At 36.8% G+C, this 27,356-nt stretch overlaps 1 protein-coding gene across 12 annotated transcripts in view; it reads right to left on the reverse strand.

The window, feature by feature from the left end:
* ST7 (suppression of tumorigenicity 7) overlaps window positions 1-27,356 on the reverse strand; it is a 294,435-nt gene that overhangs the window by 218,471 nt on the left and 48,608 nt on the right. For 3 of the 12 annotated variants that reach the window (XM_074379175.1, XM_074379173.1, XM_074379170.1), the window contains exon 1: window positions 11,810-11,923. The exons of 4 other annotated variants lie outside the window; for them this stretch is intronic. In XM_074379175.1, coding sequence (XP_074235276.1) covers window positions 11,810-11,822 — 13 coding nt within the window. In that variant the 5' untranslated portion in view covers window positions 11,823-11,923. Of the gene's footprint in view, window positions 1-5,280; window positions 6,952-11,809; window positions 27,034-27,356 lie in introns of those variants that run through there. 5 more of the 12 variants (XM_003921057.4, XM_003921056.4, XM_074379174.1 and 2 more) reach the window with 5 other exon arrangements.

The following is a 27,356-nucleotide window of genomic DNA, read 5'->3' on the forward strand; positions in this document are numbered from 1 at the left end:
CAATGAAAACAACAAATCAGTGAAGACTCACATGTAATTTTTCTGAACAAACTACAAACTAACAATTAGAAAGACCGATACTGAAGTGAAAATAAGAAATCTGAGGATTTTAAAAAAAAACATTGCATATTTTTATTCCATTTATGTACTAGTATACAAATATCCAGAAGAAAAAAGTCCTTATTTACTTTAAAATATTCTCTTGATACTAAAAATTACAATGTCAACTACTAACAGCCAAGGAACTCAAAAAAAAATTTCATATCAGAATGTGTGTTGTCAGAAGGAAAGAAAAAATGATACGGTAAGATGAGTCAAATATGTTATATAAGCTTTAGTTTTTCAAGCTCCTGTATGACTATGTTCCAATATAATGCCTATAATCCATAATTATTTTTCCATGTTTGTGACTTCAGCAGTCTGTGGTTTTCTACTTATCTAAAGTCATGTAATGATATTTTTCTTTTACATTCAATGCTCTAAGCGTAGACTTAGAGATGCATTTTTGTGCATATACTTAAGTATTTCTATTTTTGTTTTAAGACAAAAGCATCTAAAATCCAATGCAGCTAAATCTAATAACCAGATTAATGTTGTGGGAAAGGAAAATGGCTCATGTTCCTAAGTTACCTAGTTGCATATTACAAGCAATAATAGAAAGGAAAACCAAACAGAGTACTAAAATGTCAAACATACTAACAGCAAAAGCAGAGGTCTGACACAATTACTTAACAATAATAGATGCTTATTTTGAGAAATGGTCCAGTTGTGAACAGCCATTTTTGAATGACCGTAGTTACTATTCAAATCTCAGCCAAGTCACAGAAGTTACACACCAAAATGATAGGCCCAAATTTAATCTCACATGTGACCAGTTATCAAGAATGGCCTGAGATTTACATAAAAGAGTACAACTCACTTGTTTCTTTATCAAAGAGATGTCTGTTTTATTACAGTATCTTGGTGATTCAATATTGCTATGGTATTATTCATTTGACTACCTCTCACACAATGGCTCAAAATTTGAGAAAATTACCTAGTTCTTGGTAACATAGTACCACACTCCCTATTAAAACTGAGAAGCTGTCAGTTTCAACTTAGTGCACTCATCAGTAATGAAAACAAATGGCAACCACTGAACTTTTGGTGCCCGTCAAAGACAAATTACATGGGGTATCCAATGAATCCCAAATCCTTTCCAGTATCTGGCTGCCTACCCTAGGTTATGCAGCTATCCAGAGAATGGCAGAGATGTGTAGACCAGCCACACCATAGCTAAAAAGGACTCCTTGTCCCCCGACACACCTATCCACTAGTTTCTCATCTCCACTAAGCTCAGGTGGGGGATCCTACTAAAGCTTTGTTGGTTCTTTGGTGATTTATTTTCCCCCGATGGTCTTTTTAATTATTATAACTATACCCAAAAAATTTGGAAGAAGGATAAAATAATGCTATATGCCCCACGGACACTTCATTTCTCAGCAGGTAAGGTGTTGCTCTCTTCACTGGACTAATAAGATAGGTGCTTTGGAAGACACATTAATGTGTTAGACCAGGGCACAATTCCCATCACAGTACATCTTAAGTGGTACCCTTGAGAACTGAAAAAAGCAAAACATGGGAGGGGAGACAAGAGGAGGACTGAGTCCAATAAATGCTAATTAAATAATTCATCTCTATCAAGGAGGATGTAACCAAATGGCAGCAGTACAAAACCAGTTTTCCTCAAAACCAGTTACTCCACAAAAAGAAAAGATGAAATTTTTTCTCCCTTTCTCCCTAAAAATATTTTTTCCTCTCATAAAATGTTAAGAGAAAAGTTGTTAATTTTGAAGAATTCAATCAGTTTATTTTAAAATATATCATTAAATTGGCTAGGTACAGTGGCTGACGCCTGTAATCTCAGCACTTTGGGAGGCCATGATGGGCAGATCACCTGAGGTCAAGGGTTCAGGACCAGCCTGGCTAACATGGTGAAACAGTCTCTACTTAAAATATATATATATATATATATATATATATATATATATATATATATATATATATACACACACACACACACACACCCCCCAAAATGAGCTGGGCATGGTGGCACATGACTGTAGTCCCAGTTACTTGGAAGGCTGAGGCAGGAGAATCACTTGAACCCAGGAGGCGGAGGTTGCAGTCAGCTGAGATTGTGCCACTGCAATCCAGCCTGGGTGACAGGGGGACAGAGTGAGACTCTGTCACTAAACAAATAAATAAAAGAACTCCAAATATACATTTCAATCACCACCCTCCTCAAAAAGCTTGATAGTACTTTCTTCTTACACCTAAATTATTTTGACCACAGAAATTAAAATTGTATTTCTTCAAAGCAGCTAAAGAGCAGTCATACTACTCCCATTTTTAGACATGGGAAATTTCAGCAAAGGAAAAGCTCAGTGAAATACATCAAGATGGTAATAAATGGAATTATAGAAGCTATATTTCCTGCTTTGTGATTAGTCTACATATACTATAGAACGCTCATTTCAAAGTGAGCCCAAAATAGATGGACTATGGCCAATCTACACACCTGTGAGAGATTCAGATTCACTAAATCAGAGATGAGACTAGTATCCTTGGAGATATTGACTAAAGCAGTGTCAGGTATAAAAGAACATTTATTAGTTCTATTGCCATAGTGTGTAAGTCTTTAACTTTGAAGAACTAGAGTCTACTCTTCCACATAAATTTTTTGGTATTTTTAAGGCTTTTTTGTGCGTGTCTGTTTTTTTGGTGAGGGAGGGTGCAAGTATTTAAAACAATATTATTTCAAAAAGAATATGCTATAATGTGATATCCAGGCTACTGTAAATTCCTGACCTCAAATGTCTAAAACATAAAATCAACTTAATCCAATATTTGAAAATGAAGACATTTCCTTCTCTTATAGGCAAAGAGGAAGGGGAGATAAAGAAAATTTATAAGAGCCACTTACAACATGAATCTATGGCATCAGAAGTCAGAATAGTGGTTACCTTTTCATGAAAAGGAGAAATAATACTGACTGGGAAAGGATACAAGAGAACTTCCAGAGGAAACTGAAATGTTCTGTGTTTTGATCTGGGTAGTAGTTCTATGGGTATAAGCATGGGCAAAAATTCACTGAGCTGCACGCTTAGACTTAAGCATTTTACTGCATGAATATAGTATCTCAATTTAAAAAGAAAGAGCATCCTATACAAGTAAGGCACTGCAACCATAATCAAGCACAGGAATCAGGATAAATTAGAAAAAAATTAACCCTTTCCAGGATCTACCACAGCACTGTATACAAAATAGATAGTTAAAGTTTTTCTTATGATCATTTAGTAAGAACGCCCTAGATAGTTTGGGAGATCCCTTTGAACTAATTGAAATTTCAAATGTGTCTATTTTCCTGAATATTCTAAATATAGTTTCAAACCTAAGAAACGCCTCCAAAAGGTTTGAAATCAAAGGCCTAGAAAGTTATGTCTCAGAACACAAAGAAAATACACTTGTCCTAACACTGATTGAAGACTTGGGGTATCATCTCATCTAAAGAACACATTTTCAACACAATACCCACTGACAGTACAAATCTACCTATGATCCTCTAGTTATAAGCAAGAAACAGAGCTTAACACTCACAAAATACAAAAAATGTTAAAAACCTGTATGATAGTATTCTGTCTTCTGAAGGATATTCTGTCCTCTTCAGTAATCTGGTAGCTATGGAGACTACAAGCAACCAGCAGTTTTCAAACATATCATACAGTGCAAAGGTAATATTATCAAAAGTTCAGGCTGATGATCAGGAAAGACTATGGGTCTGCTTGGTAAAACTAAGCAGACAGTATTAGAGTCCCTAGTCCAAGAACCAAAGACTTCTGCACTGAGTTTTAACTTCCATGTTTAGCTAAAGCAAGTAACAGGTCTAATTTTCCTTTAGCATATAAATATTTCTGTTCATACCTAGGCTACTACATAAAATTCTATGACTGAAATGAGACTTTGCCACTTAGTAATCTATTTCTATTTCTTGGAATAAATAATTCTAAATGTACCATTAAGTGAATTTTTTAAATTATGTCTAAATTATTAGAAAATAATACTGTTACATGCTGAATGGGATATTATATGTCACTGTTATTCACGACTTTGATTAGGCAATGTGGTAGTCTGTGATGAGAAGCTTCTACGGTGAAACATAAGTAATTAACCCTTTTAAAAAGCCAATCAAGAAACAAAAGAACTGAGAATTCTTAGCTCTCTTGAAATGCTACTATTCTGCAATAATCAGCTATGCACAAATAGTCACACTGATCACCTCAGATCAGAAAACAAAGGTCAAACTACAAGTTCATAAGAAATCAGTTTCCTAAATTCCTGCCCTAAACCCCTTCTCCCTGGCAAACATAGTGCCTTGCCAATATTTAATAATCTAGCCAGCATGTTGAGACTCTCTTCAGAAATTCTTTTCTCCTTTAGAAATTCTTAACTGTCATCTTTGCTAATAGACAATGACAAAATATTCTGCAGAGCCTGTTTAACTGCATTGACATTATATTTCCAACACTAAATAATCCTCACATAGGTTGTTTACAATTTTTAAAATATCAGTTGTAGCTGTCTACAACTGCTGTCCTGCCTAACCCATTGTGCAGGGCCTTCTCTGCACCAGATCAATTTCATTGTATAAGTTTTTAAAAAGATATGATCCTGCTGGACTGTGATGCTAGCCAGCGTATCAAAATTGAAGCCATTGTGGAAAAAAAAATTCATCCTCAAAAATAAAGCTATTTCTTATTCATTTTTCATCTACATATAATATCTTTATGTTTTGTAAAAATATGGAAGAAGAGTATATAATTATACCTATTTATCTCCTTAGATGAAAAATGTAAGCCTTTCTTTCCTTTCTAATAAATACTACCATCTCAGATCCTCCCAGTATCTATTTTAAGGTTTAAGCACCATTACGGAGCCTACAACAATAGATCAGTGACAGGCCTGATCCCATCAATTAACACATTCTAGGGTGGTTGTATGGATTCTGGTCTTTCTACCTCCCCCTTAGAGGCCTGGTTTTGACACATTGACATCCCTGGACTTAAGGATGAATAACCCAGTTAAGGGGAGTTCCTTTCCTGAAACCAATTCCTTTGTAATTAGAGCCAAAATACAAAGGTTGTTAATGACCTAAGGCAAAGTGATACGAACTCTAAGCCAATGAAACCATGACAGCAAGCAGATTTCTAAATAGCAGAGAACTGGGATCCATTTACTTACATGAAGATTCAGTGCCAAACATGGCTGGCTCCAGAGGCTGCTTTTTAAAAATTAGAAGAAGAGAGGAAAAAAAAGAAAGAAAAAGCAAGGAGAGTATACATGTGAGAATGAAGAGATGAGCCGGCTACACAGCAGGGGTCATGAAACCAGACAATGCAGTCCGAGCTGTGTCCAGCTGCCAGATTCTCCTCTTACGAGCTTCAGTTTTCTCCCGTGTAATGGAAATGCAAGGTCTCTTAACAGCACCAAAAACCGAAGAGCTGCTTTTGAAAATCCACTAGGCAAAGGAAGGCCGACGTGGCTCTTCTGGGATGCAGTGAGACTGGACTAGGTAGCAGCAGGGGCAGGACTGGGAGCAGCAGCAACAGCGGATACTGCAATCCCCAGCCCTGCTGTAGCAGTAAGACAATAGCAGGGCTTATGCATACGCTGGATGACGTCAGGGACACTGCACAGACCGACTGCGTCGCTTGAGCCAGAGGCTCCAGGGGCTCCAGGAGAGCAGCGTGATTCAAAGGGGAATTCCTTTGTCACAAAATGCACAAGACCGAGAGCCACGAATATATTCCCCTCCTGCGCAGCTCTTCATCCCATGATACCAGGCAGTAAAAGAGAACTCAAAGGAATTTCAATATTAGCTTAATAGCAATTAACCACAAAGACTATACATATTAGGCTTCTTGGTTTTATGCAGCATATAGAACTTTTGAGGGAAATTAAGAATATCAGAAATGAGAAAAATTATTTGCCTTTAAAAGTAATTGTAGAAGAATTCATTGTCATTTTCTCAAAGCTTATGGTAGATTGACAGATCAAGAACTGTACACTCAATCACAAGTATGTGAAAATATGTATACTACTATACATATATTCTAGGCATATAAATACATACAAATGTAACAGTAAAATAGTAGTCTTGAGTACTTAGAACATTGCTTGGCACATAGTGAGTACTCAAATGCAGGCAATTGCATTACTAGTTATTTTGCAACTATTATTCAAACGTGAAAAACGCTGCCCTAGGACTATATTTACATACATGTGTTTCTATTTCTTCATCATGCCTTTAATGAATTTTTGTCATTTTCTGGAGCAACTCAGTCATTTTAAGGCTGTGTGCACACACCTGTATATACCTGTGTATGAATAAGCACGTGTGACCAACACATTTCTTTTTGACCTACCCACACAAAGAAATAATAGAAAATATTTTATCTCTTGACTCACTGGAACAAAAAAATGTCTTCCTGCGTTACCATATTCTTATAAATCTGTTTTTAAAGAAAAAGTACTAGAAGTATATGAACTTTCATTAGCTATCCAACACAAGCCAAAAAAAAAAAAAAAAAAGTTTTGTTTTGGCCGGGTGCAGTGGCTCATGCCTGTCATCCAGCACTTTGGGAGACTGAAGCTGGTGGATCACAATGTCAGGAGTTTGAGAACAGCATGGCCAACATGGTGAAATCTGTCCCTACTAAAAATACAAAAATTAGCTGGGCATGGTGGTGTGTGTCTATAATCACGGCTATTCCAGAGGCTGAGGACAGGGGAATTGCTTGAACCCAGGAGGTGGAGGTTGCAGTGAGCCAACATTGTGCCATTGCACTCCAGCCTGGGTGACAGAGTGAGACTCCATCTCAGGAAAATAAAAAAAAAGTTTTAATGGTTGAAAAATACTGAAATGCACAAAAAGTAAATATATATATATATATATATATATATATATATATATATATGTAACCCCACAATCCCACACTTTTAAAAATCACGTATAGTAGGAAGTTTAAGAGTTCAAGTCTCCTCTCCACCCATTCATCAAAGGTATATACCTTTTCCAATTAATTTCTTATGTTCATCAAGGCATGTCTTGATCTCAATGCAGTTTTTAAATATCAAATTCTGCTATGAATGTGGAACCACATATTACTTTAACACCTAAAAATATCATTAGTACTTTTTCTGGTCAGTATATGTAGGATCTACCTCATCCTTTTAATGCCTGCATAAGATTCCACTGTATGAATGTACCATAGTTTATTAAAGGTATCTTTTTTTTTTTTTGGAGGTGGAGTCTCTCGCACTGGCCCAGGCTGGAGTGCAGTGGCACAATCTCAGCTCATGGCAACCTCCGCCTCCCAGGTTCAAGTGATTGTCCTGCCTCAACCTCCCCAAGTAGCTGGAATTACAGGGACCTGCCAGCACGCCTGGCTAATTTTTTGTATTTTTAGTTAGAGACGGGGTTTCACTATGTTGGCCAAGCTGGTCTCACGATGTCCCCGCCTCAGCCTCCCAAAGTGCTGGGATTACAGATGTGAGCCACTATGCCCAGCCTTGATCTTTAGCTTACTAAAAATGCTGAGCCATTAAGAAGAACATTTGATGATGCTACATAAGACAAAGTACAAATCATCTGTTGCAGGAAAGAATAACAATAGCTAATATTTACTGAGTGTTTACTGTCCTGGGTCCTTTACATGTATCAACTCATTTAATCTTCATAATAACCCTACAAGGTAGATACCACTTTCATCCACATTTGACAGACGGTTGAATATTTTGTCAAGGTCACACAGTTAGTGAATGATATACTGGGCTTCAAAGCCAGAAATTGTGGTTCCAAAGCAATACTCTTAACCACACTACGATAATGCCTCTTGAACAATGAATAATCGTCAAAATTACATATAAGGATTTAACTGAAATGAAGGGAAAATAGAAACCAACTCAAAATGTGAAGGGAAAGAAACCTCTTACAAGAGAAAAGTCACCGGAGAAAACAACAACAACAACAAAAAAATCACAGAAAATTGCAGGAATAAAAATGTATACCTTCAAAAATAGGTCAACAATCAAGGAGAATATCAATAATGATGTTGAGATATAACTGTAGGAAGTGGGAAAAGATAATATAGTTCAAAAGGGTGGAACCTTAAAGCCAGAATACTGTCTTACATGGATCTATTTTAAATTGCATATGAGGTGCTGTCTCATAAATAGTCACTCAAATAATGGAGGGATGTGGCCATTGGAAAGGCAAGAGGGAAAGGAGAATGAGAAAATGGTCCCTGGATAAGAGATATTTTCAAACAGAGGCCGTGGTCTACACATAATAACTGCTTTGCCAACTCATTTATGTTGCTCCTTTTGTTGGCTCATACATGGGAGAGTGTATATATGTGTATGAAAATGCATTTTTCTGAGGGCCTATATTTACTTCTTGGCACAGGCTTCTATGAGTTAAAAGCTGTGATATTTTTTAAGTCTATGTTTTAGACAACTGTAACAGGATCAGTATGCTAAAAACATCAGGCATCTCACTTGCCAGGAAAACTGGACACAAATCACACCTTCTGACTCTGATGAAGATTTCTGTTACATGGAGGCCTGAGGCATTTCTTTTTTTTTTTTTTTTTTGAGACGGAGTTTCGCTCTTGTTACCCAGGCTGGAGTGCAATGGCGTGATCTCGGCTCACCGCAACCTCCGCCTCCTGGGTTCAGGCAATTCTCCTGCCTCAGCCTCCTGAGTAGCTCGGATTACAGGCATGTGCCACCATGCCCAGCTACTTTTTTGTATTTTTTTTTTTTTTTAAGTAGAGACCGGGTTTCACCATATTGACCAGATGGTCTCGATCTCTTGACCTCGTGATCCACCCGCCTCGGCCTCCCAAAGTGCTGGGATTACAGGCTTGAGCCACCGCGCCCGGCCCTGAGGCATTTCTTAACACTTTAGAAGGTTTGGATCCACATTGCTGAAGACCCATCTTTGACCAAAATGATTCCAAAAGTTTAGCTCATTCCAGTTCTCTCCTCTAGTCAGCTCAGAGAAGGAACACAAAGTTTTATGTGCTGCCTAAGGAAAACATAATGAAGAAAAATAAAGGATGAATAAAACTGATATCCCCCACTATTCCCCCTCCAAAAAAAAGTCATATAATACAATCCTAGACCAAAGTGATCTTTGGATTATCCACTCTGTCTGAATATCCCTGCCTGCAACCTTGCCCTTCCTTGACAGTAAAGACAGTGCTGTTAATTTCAAGATAAAGTTAGCAATGAAAGGAAAGGTAACATTCAAAATAGTTTAGTGGTCAAAATAATAATTAAATGAGAATGCTATTGACAAAGGACAATTATAGCAAAAACCTTAAAGTCAATCAATAGTCACTTTTAAAGGAAACCCTATCATGCATTCACTCAACAACTATTTTCTGGGAGCTTACTGTTCTACACTCTAGGCATCAGCCATGAACGAAGCCCCTCCCCTATGAAGCTTATATCCTAATGGGTGAGACAAAGAAACAAACACATGATATGTCAAGTGATAGTATGTGTGATGAACAAAGATAAAGAGGAATTACAGGATAAGGAATAATTAAATGAGAAGGTTATTTTAGGTAAAATTGTCAGGAAAGGCCACTCTAAAAAGGTGACATTTCAACAAGACCTGAAAAAACCACCTGGTTAGCATAAAAACCACATGGAAGGAAGAGTATTTCATGCAAAGGTCTGGAATAGAAGTGTTTTGAGTCCCTTAAATTTTTTAAAATAATAAATCTATTCATGAATCATCAAATATCAGTTTTGAAAGATATCCCCTTCACTGCTATGATGATATCATTAGCACAAAACCGTGCTAAAGGCAAAATAAATTCTCTTTTCTAATATAAAAAAATCACTCTGCCATGATCTGGAAACATGAGTTGCTCTCTTCTTTAATGGACTAAATATAACTATCTTTGCAATAAATGTGTAAATGTTTATAAAAATCACTATGAAAAACAACATTCAAAAGAATCTCCCACCACATCAGACAGATAATTTAATTAAAGTATTTATTAATGTGGTGAGAACCTAAGCCATATTTTTTCTCTACAGTACACACAACTAAATTTGAAAGTGTCATATCTGTGAATTTCCCTAAAGTCACCTCTTTTGTTCACATTAAAGTTCTTCATTTCTTAGTATTCTCTTGATGTCTGTTTAGAATGTTAAAGCTGTATGCCTTAAAATACCAACTATACATATAAGAAGTATTACTTAAGAATAAAGAAATATTTTAATGGCAATATACAAACTACAGAAAAATGAAAGAATTCAACAAGGATGGTGTTTTTTTTGTGGGAGGAAGTATAAATTTATAACTAAAAGCATACTCATAGTAATGCTGTAGGGTAGTAGGATTTTACCAGTTTGATTTCTTTGCATATAGCTACAATGTGTTCCTTCCTGCTTCAATGTAGTACCACACATAAAGTGAACCTTCTAAAAAGGTAGGAGCATTTTATTTCAGAGCCCTGGACCAAAAATTTTGGCATGCTAATCTTATAAGGAAAAGAAAACCAAAATGCACATACAAGACACAGATAACAGGTATACTTGCTTTAAAGAAATCCCAAATAGAAAACTAAAGCTTTATAAAACAAATCTTTTGGGGGCAATTGATTGCTTTAAAATGTTATATCTTTAAAAAGTATCTACCACAGAAGTCCTTTAAATAGCAAGCTCCTAAAAGCTACATTTTAAATGATCAATTTCACAAAACTTTTATTTGCACACTATAATTAACTGTCTTGCCAAAGATCCACCTACAGGTATAATTTATAAAAGATACTATGTAAGTAGAGTTCAATGTGGATGCACACTGGAATTTTTATTACACTAGGTATGAAAAGTGGGTCTCTGCCCTAGAAAAAAAAAACTTCCAATTCTTTGTTCTTTAGTTTAAAAGCAATCTGTAGGCAAACAATGTCGCCATTACCCAAAAGTTCAAATTTAGGGTAATATAATTTTGAATTGGTTGCACAAATTTTGGGCAGACTCATGTCCTTACCTGATCACTGCTTCACCTCCCACCCACACCTTTACCCCACCAGATATAAGGGAAGCCTCCACTTACTCATCAAGCAACCACCCACCCATGGTTAATCTACCCTTATTTCTAAACATGTACCAATTTACCATTTAGAGAAACTAGAAATTGAGAAATAAGGCAATGCAATTTTAAAAAGGAAAAGGTTAGTTATTCATTAGAAAAATCTTGGCATATTTATACTCGGAAAATTTAGGATAAAAACTGAAATTCTCCAATTCACTCCATTAACACCATCTAAAAGAGAGAGCCCATACCCAAGCACAAAACCATGACCACAATACCAGAAACTCTTTGTACACTGTGTACGTATTTCATTCACTGTGTAGAATAATCTGAACTCAGATGTTTGTACTTTAAATCCCCTGCCCTAAGAGGTGAGAAGTGTGGATTAATTATGGGTTGCAGTTTAAAGTCTGTTGAAGTATGATCCAAGTGAAATGGAAGAAACAACAAAGGTGCGCCTCAGAAATTCTCTTAAGTGCTTATCCTAAATTAACCACAATCTGTATAAAACAAATTCATACAGTACTCAGGAATAAACTAATACATATTTTTTAAAGTACTCATACAATCAATATAATTTTAAAAATATAAATTCAAAACAATATTTTTAAAGTAAATCTATATAACTGGAAAATATTTAATGTTTACTTTTACCTGTATAATCCATAATGAAGCAGTAAGCAGGAAACCGAATATTTTCCAAGTACAACTCTATCAGCTAGAAAATGAAACGGCTCCCTGGACTGACGAACCGTTCTGGGGAAGCCTCCTGCCATGTGACATTAAGCACACCCACACTTCTGCTTATCTCTCTCAAGCGGCAACGGCAACGGCTGGGGCTCTGCTCTCCTTTGCCTGTTCCTTTAAATTTGTCCTTAAAAATGTCTCTTGAAAAATAACTTTTACTCCCATTTCATTCCTGTATTAATTATTAGGTTAAAACTAAATTTTGGTTTTAGATGAAAACTCTAAATAAATAGAGAAAAAATAAATTATTTTATTCCTATAAATTAAAAGGACACAAAATATCCATATTTCTTTCTAGTTCTCAATGATATGAAGCCACATAACCTGAAAGGGGTCAGCATCCAAATTTTTAGTCACAATTTTGTCATTATATTCATTCATTTGATAGTACATATACACATTTTATCCATTTGTCCATTTGAAATACATTTGACTAATTTGAAAACAAACCTAATAAAGGTGATGCAAGAACAATCCTTTAAAGCGTATCTAAGACCTCCAACTCATTTATCCAAGTCCTAAAATAGACATCAGCTGGTAAGGACATATGGTCATTACTGAGACACACTCTGCCTGATGTAATCTTTAATGTCACATTGCCACATATCCTGAGCCATCTTTTCCTCCATCATTGCCAATTGTTTCAATCTTGAATACATCCTTGCTAACACTGTAAATAAACTTTAACAATAGCTACTTCATCTTGATACAATTCTTTACCTTGCCAAAAGACATAACATAAATAAATAAATTTTCACATTTTTTTATCCTTTTTTTAAGCACCTGAATGATTGGACAATTTCCAATTTAGAGTTATGTCAAACCCTACCCTCCACCACCACCAAATTGCAACCGCTTTGAAGAAGATGAGGTACTGGCTGTTTAGAATGGTTTTGCTGGAGTAGTGAGGTGTTTTGTCTTGCTTTTGTTGCTTTCCTTTCCATTGAACAGGTTTCTTCATAAGAAATTATAAAGTTGACAATGCTATAAAATGTGACTTTGAATTTTCAATCAATATTAAAAGTGTGTAATACACATTCTACAAATTGTAGGATTACTATTATCACCTAACAGATCTCTCCAATAATTTTATTTATTTATTTTTGAGACGGAGTCTTGCTCTGTCACCCATGCTGGAGTGCAGTGGTGTAATCTTGGCTGACTGCAACCTCCAGCTCCTGGGTTCAAACAATTCTCCTGCCACAGCCTCCCAAATAGCATAGCTGGGACTACAGGCATGCACCACCACACCCACCTAATTTTTGTATTTTTAGTAGAGACGGAGTTTCGCATACTGGCTAGACTGATCTCAAACTCCTAACCTTAGGTCATCTGCCCTCCTCAGCCTCTCAAAGTGTTGGGATTACAGGTGTGAGCCACCTTGCCCAGCCACTTCCAATACTTTTATAAAATAAATAAGAAGGCACCATTTCACTTAGTCGTCTAATTGGTGCTTCGTTACCATAAGCAAAGCCCATTATACTACCAATCTGCTACAGTTAAAAGCTGTTAATTCTCATCAACCTTACCTGTCATTGTTGCTAAGTGAGCCTATCACATTTCTTGGCTCTTAATTCTCTTTATCTTAACCTAGGGTACAGGTTGGGAAGCTTTCCACAAGTTGTAACATTTTGATATAATTTCTTCCTTGTAATTAAGATGTGCAAATAGTTAGAACATTAATGTCATGATTGTTTTAAAATAGTAAGCTCAAAATGCCTGATACTAACTACCTAAATTTACACAAAACTTATAAGTGTGTGGAAACACTGATTGCCATTATCAAATATCACACAAAATAACATTTTATGCTTTTCACAATTTAGTAGTTAGCATGGATTTTTGAAGTTCTTATCTAATTATTTGAGTAGCACTGTGTTAAGGCTTATTTTTATGCTATATGTTTTATAATTCTTAAGAGACAGATATATTAAGAAAATGCATTTTATTAACAGAATGAAAACATAATGAAATATCTACATCAGAAAGTATAAGATCAATGGACAGATGAGTAAATAGATAAAAAATCTACAACCTACTTAGAATTAAGCGATTTGCCATACCTAAGAAATCCAGCAGAGAGGTTAAGAACCAGGCTTAACAGACAAAAAAGTCGGGTTTAGTCAGAGAAGATTCAGCTCCCTCCTTAGCCACTTATTACATAACTGATCTCAATTAAGCAAGTTTTTAAATATCTCTGGGCCTCAGTTTGCTTATAAATCGACAAAAGGCCTAGATGAATGTTTGGAATGTGATAACAGCTAATACATAGATAGCACTTTATGTGTACCAGGCATTGTTCTAATTCATGTATTAATTTATTTATCCCTTAAAATGACCCTAGGAGGTATTATACCCATTTTATATATGAGGAATGGAGGCATGAAGGATAAATAACTTATCAAAGGTCACAGATTATAATTAGCAGAGCCAGAATTCAACAGGAGTAGCCGTTAGCTCAGAATCCTTGTGCTTAACCGGTTCACAATACTGCCTGTGTAGAGTAGGTGATCATAATAGAAGCCAAAAAAAAAAAAAAAAATTATTTCAAAAACTAGGTTCATTCTTTCCATTAAAATCAAATCTACAGTGGGCCAAATATTTCAGTTTTGAGTTCATAAAAATTCTTTTTATATTCTATGTTCAATTCCAATGTATGAAACAATTAAACAGAGAAGTGGAATGAAAGGGATGATGTTTAGTCATTGTGATAGCTTAAGATGAGAGTTGTATTCCTCAGTTAAGCAGAAATAAGTAGTCAAGTGCAGAAAGCTACAACCATAAAAGGACCTGTCCTACCCAAGGCACACTCAGTAACCATTAAGTCCCACTCTACTTTTCAGTTCTCCAAATGTCACAGTAGATACTACTTGCCTGGACCCTATAAACACGGACTGCAACTTCAAAGCTCAGCAGAAAAGCCTTCAACTAGATCCCTCCACCTACCTCCCAAAGAATTGTCTCTAGCTCCATCTCACTCTCAGCAAGACAGACTTGCTGATATGCCTAGACACCCCTCCTGAAACAATCATATCCTGGTCCTCTACAAAACGTGTAACATTCACCTAAGTCAAAAGTTCTTCTCGGGTCACCTGTTCTAGGGACCACTATCCTAACTACAACTTCCTGAGGCAACAGTATTTTACTTCACTCTGCACCCTGAATCCCATACCAGAGTCCTGCTACAATTTAACCCTTCATGATCCAAGTTGGAGAAAGAATCATTATTGAATCAAGAGACCTGGAGTCTAGCCAACAGTACCAATTATTACCTCTCTAATCTAAGATAAATCCTAGAACCCCTGTACGTATCTGTTCCCTCACTGGTAAAATGAGGAGGCTGAACTAGTTAATCCTTAAGATCTAGTCCAATTTTAATAATCTAAGATTCTACTTTAAATCAATTACAGTCAGATGAGAAAACTCAAAGTAACTCCTGCTGATACCTACTCCTTTTCTGGCCCCCACCATCCCCTCTTCTGTCCTGCCAGGGTTTTAGGAACAGCCCCTCCTCAAAGGAGCCAGGGTGTATTGTCCTAATCCAGTGTGTTTATGTTGGATGCTGATGTTCTGGGGAGCCTCCTCCTGTTTACAATGACACTGTTCCTTTCTAGATACACCCCCAATAACTCAGCCTGGTGGTAAGTGGACAAATACACACACACACACACGCACGCACGCACACGCACACACACCATACTCAAACTGTTGGAGGACCTGCCTACTAGAGGGTTAATGATTCATGGCCTGGTGGGTCACACCTCTTAGGACAATGCAGCCTGGGTGCCAGCAATAAAGCTTCTGAGAGAGACCCTTCTTCCAGGACCTGATTGAGATGCTGGATACAGAGTATGAAGCTTTCCATAGATAACAGCTCAGGGGCTGAGACATTGCTCTCCTCTCTTTCTCTTTTATGGCTTTCCTCCCTGTCCCTGAAGTAGTTCCTGCCACGTGAGTCCACAGTCCTCTACCCTCCTCAGAGGAGAACAAGCATGGCTCCCACTTCACTCCTCCCTCTTAAAACAAAAAATCACAACTTTATCCTAATATCTGACATCACATTTCCAACTTATACAATAACTCACTTGGTTACTATATATGTTTTAAAATTCCAGGGTTGGATTATAAATGTTCACTCTATTTTTCTGCATTTCAGACATGAAAATAGGGGATTTTTCCCTCTAGTCTCAATTCTCATCAACATGTCAAAGCTAAGTCAAAATGCCTTAAGGTTATGTCACATCCCAACTTCCCCTTATTACTAAGTCAGAACAAACAGGATCTAAGATATGTCATCTTGCTGCTCCCCCAGGCTTCTTACCACCCACTCTAGCCTGCATCTGCTTCAGCCTCTCTGTTTCATGTTGCCATCCTCGTTGGCTTTGCTTACTGAGCCCCAGGTCTACCTCATGGCCTGTCTCAAAATGTGAGAAGACTCTATTGCAAAAGGTTTCTCTAGATGCAGAAGATTCCTAGAGAGTATGCCCAGCTCCTCCCATTAGTGGGCTCCACTCCCAAGACCTCAAAACTTATGTAAGCTAAGACAGATGAGCATCTGGCACTAACCAGATAAAAGAACCACCCTGTGAAATGAGGAGGGAATCTAGCTACTCAACTCACTATCATGATCCAGACCAGTGCTCTACATTCTCCATGGCACTAACCAAACTAGTTACTAGCTACCTAGAACCAAGGCAATGGTTCTGAGAAATCGCCAACTACTTTCACAGATAACAATCATCCTCAGTGGGCGCAAAAGCATAATGATGACCAAAGGCATGAGTAAAACATAACAGAAGATCTGCTTAACCAAACTCCCAACTTTCAGATAAGGGCTCTTTCTGGATACACAACACCTGTTTGTTGTTGTGCTTTAAAAGGATGGTTGCAATTATGGCAGGATCCCCAGTTCTCAGCAGCTGCAAAGCACACATCTCTTATATGGCTGTAGGGCCACTCACTTCTTACAGGGGCCACAACAGAACTAAAATCAAGTAACCACAGCTGGGAAAAGGGGGTAAATAACTTTTATAAGAGATGTTATGTGGTCTCCCAATCACTGATGTTTAACACTATCAGAAGATGACCATAAAAAAGGACACTGGGTTTATGTGTTTAAGGTTAACCAGTAAAAATATATATCAATTAATCTTGATTTATAACTAGGAGTCATGAGAAACATTACTAAAGTTACTAAAATGCCTGATAAAAATAAGGATTAAGTTTTTCTTCCTATAAATATGCATCCAACAATAAATATGCTTATTCATTTTACACTCTGACAATGATGGTCATTTTATATACATTTGAATCAAAGCTCTAGTGTAATGATCAGAATCAAACTACAGGTTTGTACAACAAATGGGGAGGTACCCAAGCCAGACATATCCCTCTAGAAAAGCTTCTTTACGCAAACCACAGACCTTCCTGTGTGGTTTTGGTCTATTCACATGATTGGCAAAAGGAACCACTGGAAAATAAGCAAAGAAAGTCATAAAAAATAGTCATGAATGGACTAGTATGGGTTGTCCCAGAGGCAAAAAAGAAAAAAAAAAAAAAAAACAGTGGAGAAATTATTTAAGGAATATAGTAGTCTACAGCTGCAGTTCTAGGTAAGCAAAGATCACAAATTTCCATGGTACTTGAAAACAAATCATTCTCAATGTTTTCCTGTAGGAGTTGGCAAATTCTTTCTGTAAAGGGCCAAATAGTAAACAGTTTAGATTTTGTGGGACCATCTGGTCTCTGTCATAACTACTCTACTATTTTAGTACAAAAGTAGCCATAATACATAAACAAATTAGTGTAGCCATGTTCCAATAAAACTTTATTTATAAACTTTGAAATTAAATTTCCTATAATTTTCACATATCATGAGTATTATTCTTTTGAAATTTTTTTAGTGATTTAAAAATGTTAAAAGAAAACACTGTAAGTCACACAAAAACAGGCAGCCCATACTCCTGTCCAACAATATTTACTGTAGTTGATTTGACCCTTCTCTATGAGAGCTCTAATCTTCAGTTAGGTCTCTGCCATTGACAAGACTCACAAAGATAATGGAATCCATCAATAACTGCCTGATTGCATCAAGGTTAGAAATTCAAGAAAACTGGACAGATATGGTGGCTCATGCCTGTAATCCAAGCACTTTGGAGGCCAAGGCGGGTGGATCACCTGAGGTTGGGAGCTCAAGACCAGCCTGACCAACATGGTGAAACCCCATCTTAAAAAAAAAAAAAAAAATTAAAAAAAAAAAGAAATTCAAGAAAACTTTCATCCCAATTTCCTTCATTTCTAATGATACTATGAACAATACCTCATTCCCTATCAAATTAGAATTGGTGATAAATGTTCAGTTAATTTCTGAGAAATTATCAACTACTTTCATAGACAAGAAAAACACATACCTCCAATCCATATACATCTCTAGCCTTACAGATTATATAACAATGGAAATCATGGGCTAAGATTTCCAAGTCTCCTCAATTATAGTATAGGCCAGGAAGACTTTCTATAAAACATACTCATAGTGTAGAACAAAAGAAATAGCTAGTTTATATGAGAAAATCTGACCCTGTTCACCAATGACAGCTGAAAGGGAATTATTGAGAAACAAGATACAGACTACAACCCTAATTGCACAGTTAATTAGTTTGGTTAGACATTTCACAACAGTATCACTTCATTTATGAAATGAAGAAGTTGAAATTATTTCTGTGTTTTTTTCCTAGTTCTAAAATACAACAATTCTGTAATAAGCTATGCTGATCATGATACCTAACCTACCTCATTAAGGGTTTCGGCATATTTCTATTAAAGTCCACATAGATGACATTTTTTTCGTTTGTCATTAGCCTTCAGAAAAGAGGTAGATAATTTCCTCTCTGCTCATTTGTCTCTGGTTTTTTGAAAGGCTATTGAAAATGTATTTCTAATCAAGACAACTGGTACATTCTTACCATTTTAACACAGATTCTTACAGTTTTAACACAGATATAGGTGATTGTAAGAGAAAATGTAGTAAAGTGTATTACTTGGAAAATGTTTCTGGAGACACATTTGTGCCTGTTGCAACCACAGACTTCAAGTTGTGGAGCTTCCCTACCACAAAGTATTTAAGTCAGGTCTATAAACTACTACAGACATTAGTCTTCAAGAAAACTGCTTCACATTTCCACAATAATCACACCCTTGACCTATTCAAACTGCACTACACTCTAACTCTAGAATCAAGCATGCCTGGACTTAGTTCCTGCCACTGCTACTTATAAACTAAATGTTATTCACTACCAAGCCTCAGTTTCCCCATCTGTAAAATGGGAATGCTATAATGAAAATGATTTATACATAATGGCATATAAATATTGACATGAGAAAGTGTGTACAACACATTGCTAGGCAGGAAAAATAATTTACAAAGCAAAAGGAAAAATAATGGTAGGTTTGTAGATTTTTTTTTTTAAGTATACAGTGGAAAAACGAAAGGAAAATTGTGAAACATGCTACAATATGAATGAACCTTGAGGACATTATACAAAATGAAATAAGCTAGTCAGAGAAAGACAAATACTATATTGATTCCATTTACATGAGGTACCCAAAGCAGTCAAATTTATAGAGAAAGAAGTAGAATGGTGGTTGCCAGAGGCAAGAGGAAGAAGAAAATGGGGAGTTGTTTATTGGGTACAGAATTTCAGTTTCATAAAATGAAAAGATTCTGAAGACTGGCTGTACAGTGATGTGAGCATGAGCTCCTAAGAAGACAGTCAGCCTGTCCTGTGAAGCTTGGAAGCCAGGCGTTGACTTTTCTCCAGCTATGAAAGATGTAGACGGCATCTTCCTCCAATATAACACTGTTTCATCTACACTGAAAATCTGTTGTTGAGTATAGCCACCTTCATCAAGTATCTTTTTTTTTTTTGAGATGGAGTCTTGCTCTGTCACCAGGCTGAAGTGCAGTGGCGCAGTCTCGGCTCATTGCAACCTCTGCCTCCTGGGTTCAATCGAATCTCCTGCCTCAGCCTCCTGAGTTGCTGGGACTATAGGGTGCGCGCCAACATGCCCAGCTAATTTTCGTATTTGTTTTTTAGTAGAGACGGAGTTTCACCATGTTGGCTAGGATGGTCTCAATCTCTTGACTTTGTGATCTGCCCGCCTCGGCCTCCCAAAGTGCTAGGATTATAGGCATGTGCCACCGCACCCAAACCTTCATCAAGTGTCTTAGCTAGACCTTCTTGATAATTTGCTGCAGCTTCTACATTAACACTTGTGCTTTATCTTGCACTTTTATGTTATACAGATGGCTTCTTTCATTAAACCTCATAAACCAACCTCTGCTAGCTTCAAAGTACTCCTCTGCAGCTTTCTCACTTCTCTCAGCCTTCACAGAACTCAAGAAATTAAGGAGAGTTAGGTCCTTGCTCTAGATTAGGCTTTGGCTTAAAGGAACATTATGGCTGGTTTGATTTTCTATCTACTCTAACTTTCTCCATATAAGCAATAAAGCTGTTTCACTCACTTATCATTTGTGTGTTCACTGTGTGTATCATGTGTGCTTTCAAACTGGCACAACAGGCCTAGCTTCTGGCCTATGTCAGCTTTTGATATGCCTTCATCATTAAGCTTCATCATTTCTAGCCTTTGATTTAAAGTGAGAGATACGTGACTCTTCTTTTCACTTGACCACTTATAAGTCATCATAGGGTTATTAATTGGCTTAATTTCAATACTGTTTCTTAGGCAATAGGAAGGCCAAAAAAGAGGGAGAGAAACCAGAGAAGGGTGGGTCAATGGAGAGGCAGAACACACACACTTCTCAATTAACTTCTCTGTCTTACATGGATGTGGTTTGTGGCACTCCAAAATAATTACAATAGTAACATCAAAGATCACTGATCATAGCTCACCATAACAGATATAATAATAAAAAGGTTTGAAACATTGCGAGAATACCAAAATATGAGTCAGAGACATGAAGTGACAACATGCTGTTGGAAAAACAGCATGACAGACACTCAATGCAGGGTTGCCACAAGCCTTCAATTCATAAGAAGTGCAGTATCTGCAAGGCACAATAAAGAAAAGCACATCAAAACAAGCTGTGCATCTATATGATTAGGGTCAGAATAACTGGCTAAAATAATTAGAAAAGTTTGGTAAAAATTTGTTGAAAAATATTAACTTTAAATGGAAATTATGCAAAGCTTACACAAATTTTAATTGTGAATAAAAAGATATAAAAAGATAAAGAAAGAATAAACATTGTGCTGTTAAATCTAATGCCTAGCAATGCTTGTTGAGTCAACACAATTGAACTAGCTTGAGTAGAAAGCAACTCCTGAAGTCTAAGAAAGGGTACAGATCACTCAGAATAGATGATCATTTTACACTGCTACTGACTGGTGATAGCATTCTGAAAACACAAGGATGGTAAGTAGGAAAGGAAAGAGTCAATTGTTTAAACTTTTAGGATGGAAGTAAGAGGATGACGGATTCATAACTGCTCTCTTTTGACAGCTTTACTGTTTCCAATAAGATATGGACACTGTTCTTTTAAAAGGCACATTAACTCTATTATAAATCAACCATGAAAAAGGTATGAGGTGGAAAAAGTACTGAATTAAAGCGAAATCCACTTCTGAGCCTTCTTCATGCAATTCTGTGCCTCAGTTTTCATAGAAATGAGCTGTGAGTTGCTATAAGGGTCATGTGAGATACCAGTGAAAACACCCTGTCAATGGTAAAGTGCCAGGAGTTAGCATTATTTATTAATTTAATTACTATTGTTGACTGTCTCTCAAACAATAAACTATCTCTGAAACAATTCTATTTATGATCTATGTATTTATTTATGTCTAACAAAATGTATTAGCTTTTTCAATATGAAAAAATGCCTAATTAAAGATAAAAAATAAATACTTCCTATAACTTAGCCACTCTTTTATATGGTACTCTATCTTCTGAACTCAATTTAGATTTTTTTCCCAGGACTTTTTTTTCTTTTTCTTTTTTAAGCAGAAACATGCCTTGCATACTTTTCATGAGCAGAATTTATTTTAAGTTGATGTCTGGGAATCTGGCATACTACATCTTAAAACAGTGCTCCATGGTAGTCATTGTTTCCACAGTCCATCAGCACTTGGGCAGGAAGTGTGGCAGGGGAAGAAGAAACTGAATCTCTTGGGGTCTATTAGTAATGTCCTTTAGCATTTCATTAAAACCTGTATTCATAAAAACTGGAAATATTTTTACATTAATAGTAACCAGTATGAAGGCAGAGAGGAAAACGGGACATCTGGGTCTTACCAACACAGGAGATGGCTGTAAGTGAAGTGGACTGAAACTGGGGCTAGCCTCAGGAACAACAGCCTTTAGAGTTTCCTGCTCTGTACAATATTAAAATAATATTAGATTTTAAACTTACATAATGGGACTTGGTAACATCAAAAATTTGTTCTCATAAGTCACAAGAAATGATGATAAATAAAATGAAGAAAAAATTTTAAAGTTATTTTTGGCAGTATTACAATATATTGACAAACACACTCCACTTCTATAAAATTGGATTTGACAGATCTGTCTTGGCATTTCATTGAGAATGTTAAAGATTCTAGGAATGTATATATGTTTCTTTCAACAAAAAGTAGTGCAATGAGAACAGCTGACATCATAAGGAACAAAATACAGAGGTTAGTGGACTTCTAGGCATTATACAGTAGCAACATTTTTAAACATAGCCATATTTTTTAAATAGCCAAGGAAACAAAAACATAAAACATGCTATGTTCCCACATACTATTCATCTAAAGAATTCCTAGTTCCACTTGAATCAAGTCTTCTTCATACAAATACAGATTGAAGCATCATAAATGTTTTGTTCTATCCAAAAATATTCCATGGAAGATAAATTATGTTTGTCATCATTTCTGTAACTTACATTTTTAAAATTAGGTACAATTCTTAAATATTCTAAAGCATTTATCTCTAGGTATTACAAGAGAAAAATGAGAGTTCCTAGTCATTTATTTGTTTATTTTATTTATTTATTTATTTATTTATTTTGAGACGAGGTCTTGCTCTGTCACCAGGGTGGAGTGCAGTGGCACAATCTCAGCTCACTGCAACCTCCATCTCCCAGGTTCAAGCAATTCTCTTGCCTCAGCCCCCAAGTAGCTGGGACTACAGGTGCCCACCATCACATCCAACTAATTTTTGTATTTTTCATAGAGACAGGGTTTTGCCATGTTAGCCAGTCTGGTCTCGAACTCCTGACCTCAGATGATCAGCTCGCCTCATTTATTTTCAGTATATACAGCATTTTCTGAATTGCTAAGAGATTAAACAAGCTGAACACTTCATGCTTTCTCTCCAGAGACTTGCCCATGATGAAATGGTACAATTCTGAGCCAAGTGGATAATACAAAAGCAAGGTCAAAGAACTCTATGGCTATTATCTTACATCTCTGATTATCAATGTCCAAGAAATTATTTTCAGAACATGGGATTTCTTCTCCATAATTTAACAATTTTACTGTTACATATCCAAAAGACAATCATTTTCTATCTGGATCAACTCAACATAGTTTTCTGTCAAAACCATGTTATACATACTAATTGGCATTCATCCATATCAATGTAAAAAAAACTTAAAAAAAAGAAAGAAAGAAAGACAAAACCTAAATAGGATGTTTAATGGGATACCATAAAATTTAGTCTTTTCCATTTAAAAGGTAGACAACAGACAATGACAGTCTCATTCTCATTTTGAGAAATTCTGACCTCAGTATTATAGGGACAATGGAAAACAAAGGAGAGATCTTTGAACAGACTGTAGTCACCAGTCACCCTGCAAAGATACCCTCCATGTGATGTGAATCAAATCAGCAGCAATTGCAGCCTACAGACAACTCATTCAAAAGTTGTCTTCTGAATAACTCAAAACCCCTTCCTGTGAAACTTTTTCTTAAAAGCCCATTCAGTACACCACAGGAAAAAGATATGCACATTTGTCAGATATGGTGGCTCATGCTCTAATGCAGGCGTCCCCAAACTACGGCTCCGGCCCGCCCCCGCCCCCCCGGCCCCGCACTTCAGGAAGGGGCACCTCTTTCACTGGTGGTCAGTGAGAAGAGCACAGTATGTGGCGGCCCTCCAACAGTCTGAGGGACAGTAAACTGGCCCCATGTGTTAAAAGTTTGGGGACGCCTGCTCTAATGCCAGCATTTTGGGAGGCTGAGGCAGGAGAACTACTTGAGCCCCGGAGGTGGAGACCAGCCTTGGTATCATGACACCCCACTCTAGCCTGGGCAACAGAGCAAGACCTTGTTTCCAGAAAGACACACACACTCTAAAAAAGTAATTCAGGCCTGCCACAGTGTCTTACACCTGTAATCCCAGCACTTTGGGAGGCCGAGGTAGGTGGACCACCTGAGGTCAGGAGTTCGAGATCAGACTGGCCAACATGGTTAAACTTCGTCTCTACTAAAAATACAAAAAATTAGCCAGGCGTAATAGTGGGCACCTGTAATCCCAGCTACTCAGGAGACTGAGGCAGGAGAATTACTTGAACCCAGGAGGTGGAGTTCGCAGTGAGCCGAGATCAGCCATTGCACTCCAGCCTGGGCAATAAGAGCGGAAATCTATCACAAAAAACAACAACAAAAAACAAACAAAAACAACTAATTCAGTAGATGCGTCTAATTTTATGTTATCTTTATCACATAAAATCATAGATTTTATGTTAATTTGCATAATTTTTTCATTCAATGGTTCATAGTGAAGAAATTCTGCCTTTAACACGCATACATATACAAACACACACAGCCTCAACTGCAATGCTTAGGAGGTTACCAAAGATTCTATATACCTAACCAATTTGAAACAGATTGTGTTGAAAATGTATCATGCTATTAACTGAAGGTAATTAATGAAGCTTGCAAATGTTAACAAATGCTGTATAAAAACAATAATATTGTATTGGAACCTTGAAATCTGAAAATAATAGATTTAGCTCATCTCCAGCTAAAATTATTTAAACAAACTTTAGTGTTCAAGAGTGTATATTCGTAAGACTGGGGATGGTGTTGCATTCTTACAGTCCCAGCTACTCGAGAGGCTGAGATAGGAGGATCACTTACACCTAGGGGATCAAGACCAACCTGGACAGCACAGAGACCTATCTCTAAAAATATATAAAATAAATAAAACATTTTAAAAAGAAAGTATGTTCATATAACATAAGTCTTGGCCAGGTACTTTCCCATGTACTTTTATTATATTTTGTCTTTAGATAAAATAGACATCAGATTATATTTGTTGAAAAATATAAGGATCCTGCCATTTCTACGGCATTGAAGGGAAGAAAAAGAAAAATCAGCAGTCACTTTTCTTTTTTTGAATATATTCCCTGTACTGACATTAATGCAATTATCAATCTATCACCCATAATTACAAATAAAAAGGATACTAACACTAAACTGTATCAAAAATGTTCTCTGGTTACAATGACAATTACGTAAGACATACTTTCTTCCAAGGTTGGCCCAGGAACAACCTTAAAGGTTTGTGGGCTCTGCTGACAGTCTACAGTATCATTACCTGATCCTGCAATTTTATCACCTTACTAACTACTGGTCCTTTCTGCAACTCACAGAGACATAAACCCCCTTTTTCCAGCTCATTTATCAAGTAAAAGGTTCCTTTCCATGAAAATGGACACCTGAGCTCCAGGGACCATAACAGAAAACAGCAGGAAAACCACTCAACTATACTTAGTATCGGTAGTTTCCTTTTCTATGTTCTTTCAGGGAAAAGTGGGACTTTAAATTTGGAAATTTATTGCAAAATACATACATTCTTCTATGTAATACTACAAGCAGTTTAATTTGTCTTTTAAAGTGGAGACAGGTGAATATTACTTAGATGAGGTTTCAGTTGGTAATGATTAGACTTCCTCCTTTCTTCCCTTCATTTGCAGCAGAGCAGTTTTTAAATCATCCACATGGATTTTTGTGCATATGAGATAAGGTGCCAGTTTCATTGCTGCTGCTCATAACAAATGTCAATAGCTTCTTCAGTGTTATCCAACAGCAACATTTAGAAGAAATAATTCTTTGACCTTTGGAATTCCTAAATTTTAATATAACCCATCAAAAAGACCCAACAATATTCTCAGTGAGGGCACTTTTGTCATTTTAGGCAAGATAATATTACAGTTAATATCCCTGGCCTTCCAGGTATTATGACCAGTAGCACTAACAAGTCATTGTGACAAAGTAAAGCCCACGCCCACATTTCCACAAGGCTGTACTGCCTCTCAACCTTCAAATGTATTTCCCTGCGATCTTAAGTCACACAAAGATCTGAAAAAGCTTCTCCTAATAATATAATTACTTTGATAGACTACAGAAGTAACTGGAGATGCAAATAAAGATGGTGTGGGATATAGGCCTAACCTCTAAAAAGGCTCTTGAACAAGCTGCTGCAAAGTTTCAAAGATCACTTTGCTTTTGGGTCTCTTGCTTCTCCCCTCATCAAGGTAATAAAGTTACCTCAAAGCCTGTGCTATTCAATATGGTAGCCACTAGCTATAAATGGCTACTAAATTAAAATTAAAATTAAAAATTTACTTCCTCAGTCACACCAGCCACTTGAGCTCAACAGACACTGTATTACAGAACGTTTCCATCATTGCAGAAAGTTCTATTGCACAACGCTGCGCTAAAAGTTTCCTAAGCATATGACCTGCCATCACCTCATTGCCATCTTGAGGGTAGTTTGCAGCAAAGATAGAATTCTTCCGTGGCAGTAACAGAAAGTACTTACACAGTCCACAGCCTATCTCCAAACTCTTTTTAACATTTGGCTTTGAAAGAAAATTCTAGGCACAAGCAAAATTAAAAACAAAAATGTCAACATTAGACCAAGTTATTTAGTATCTACAGAATAGATCAGTTCTTTTACAGTATCTTCTAAACAAACTGTCATAAAAGATAATGTTGATAGGTGAACTGATCCTAGGAACATGCCTAACCTTTATTTCTTTCTAGATAACATGTTCTTTTTTTTTTTTTTTTTTTTTTTTTTTGAGACGGAGTTTCGCTCTTGTTACCCAGGCTGGAGTGCAATGGCGCGATCTCGGCTCACCGCAACCTCCGCCTCCTGGGTTCAGGCAATTCTCCTGCCTCAGCCTCCTGAGTAGCTGGGATTACAGGCACGCACCACCATGCCCAGCTAATTTTTTGTATTTTTAGTAGAGACGGGGTTTCACCATGTTGACCAGGATGGTCTCGATCTCTTGACCTCGTGATCCACCCACCTCGGCCTCCCAAAGTGCTGGGGATTACAGGCTTGAGCCACCGCGCCCGGCCTCTAGATAACATGTTCTAAGGGTAAAACTTTGTTTTAATAACAAAAGAAGAATGTCCAGTGGCTGGTATTTCTTCATTCACAA

This window comes from Saimiri boliviensis, chromosome 10, assembly GCF_048565385.1.
Source record: "Saimiri boliviensis isolate mSaiBol1 chromosome 10, mSaiBol1.pri, whole genome shotgun sequence".
NCBI classification, from domain to species: domain Eukaryota; kingdom Metazoa; phylum Chordata; class Mammalia; order Primates; family Cebidae; genus Saimiri; species Saimiri boliviensis.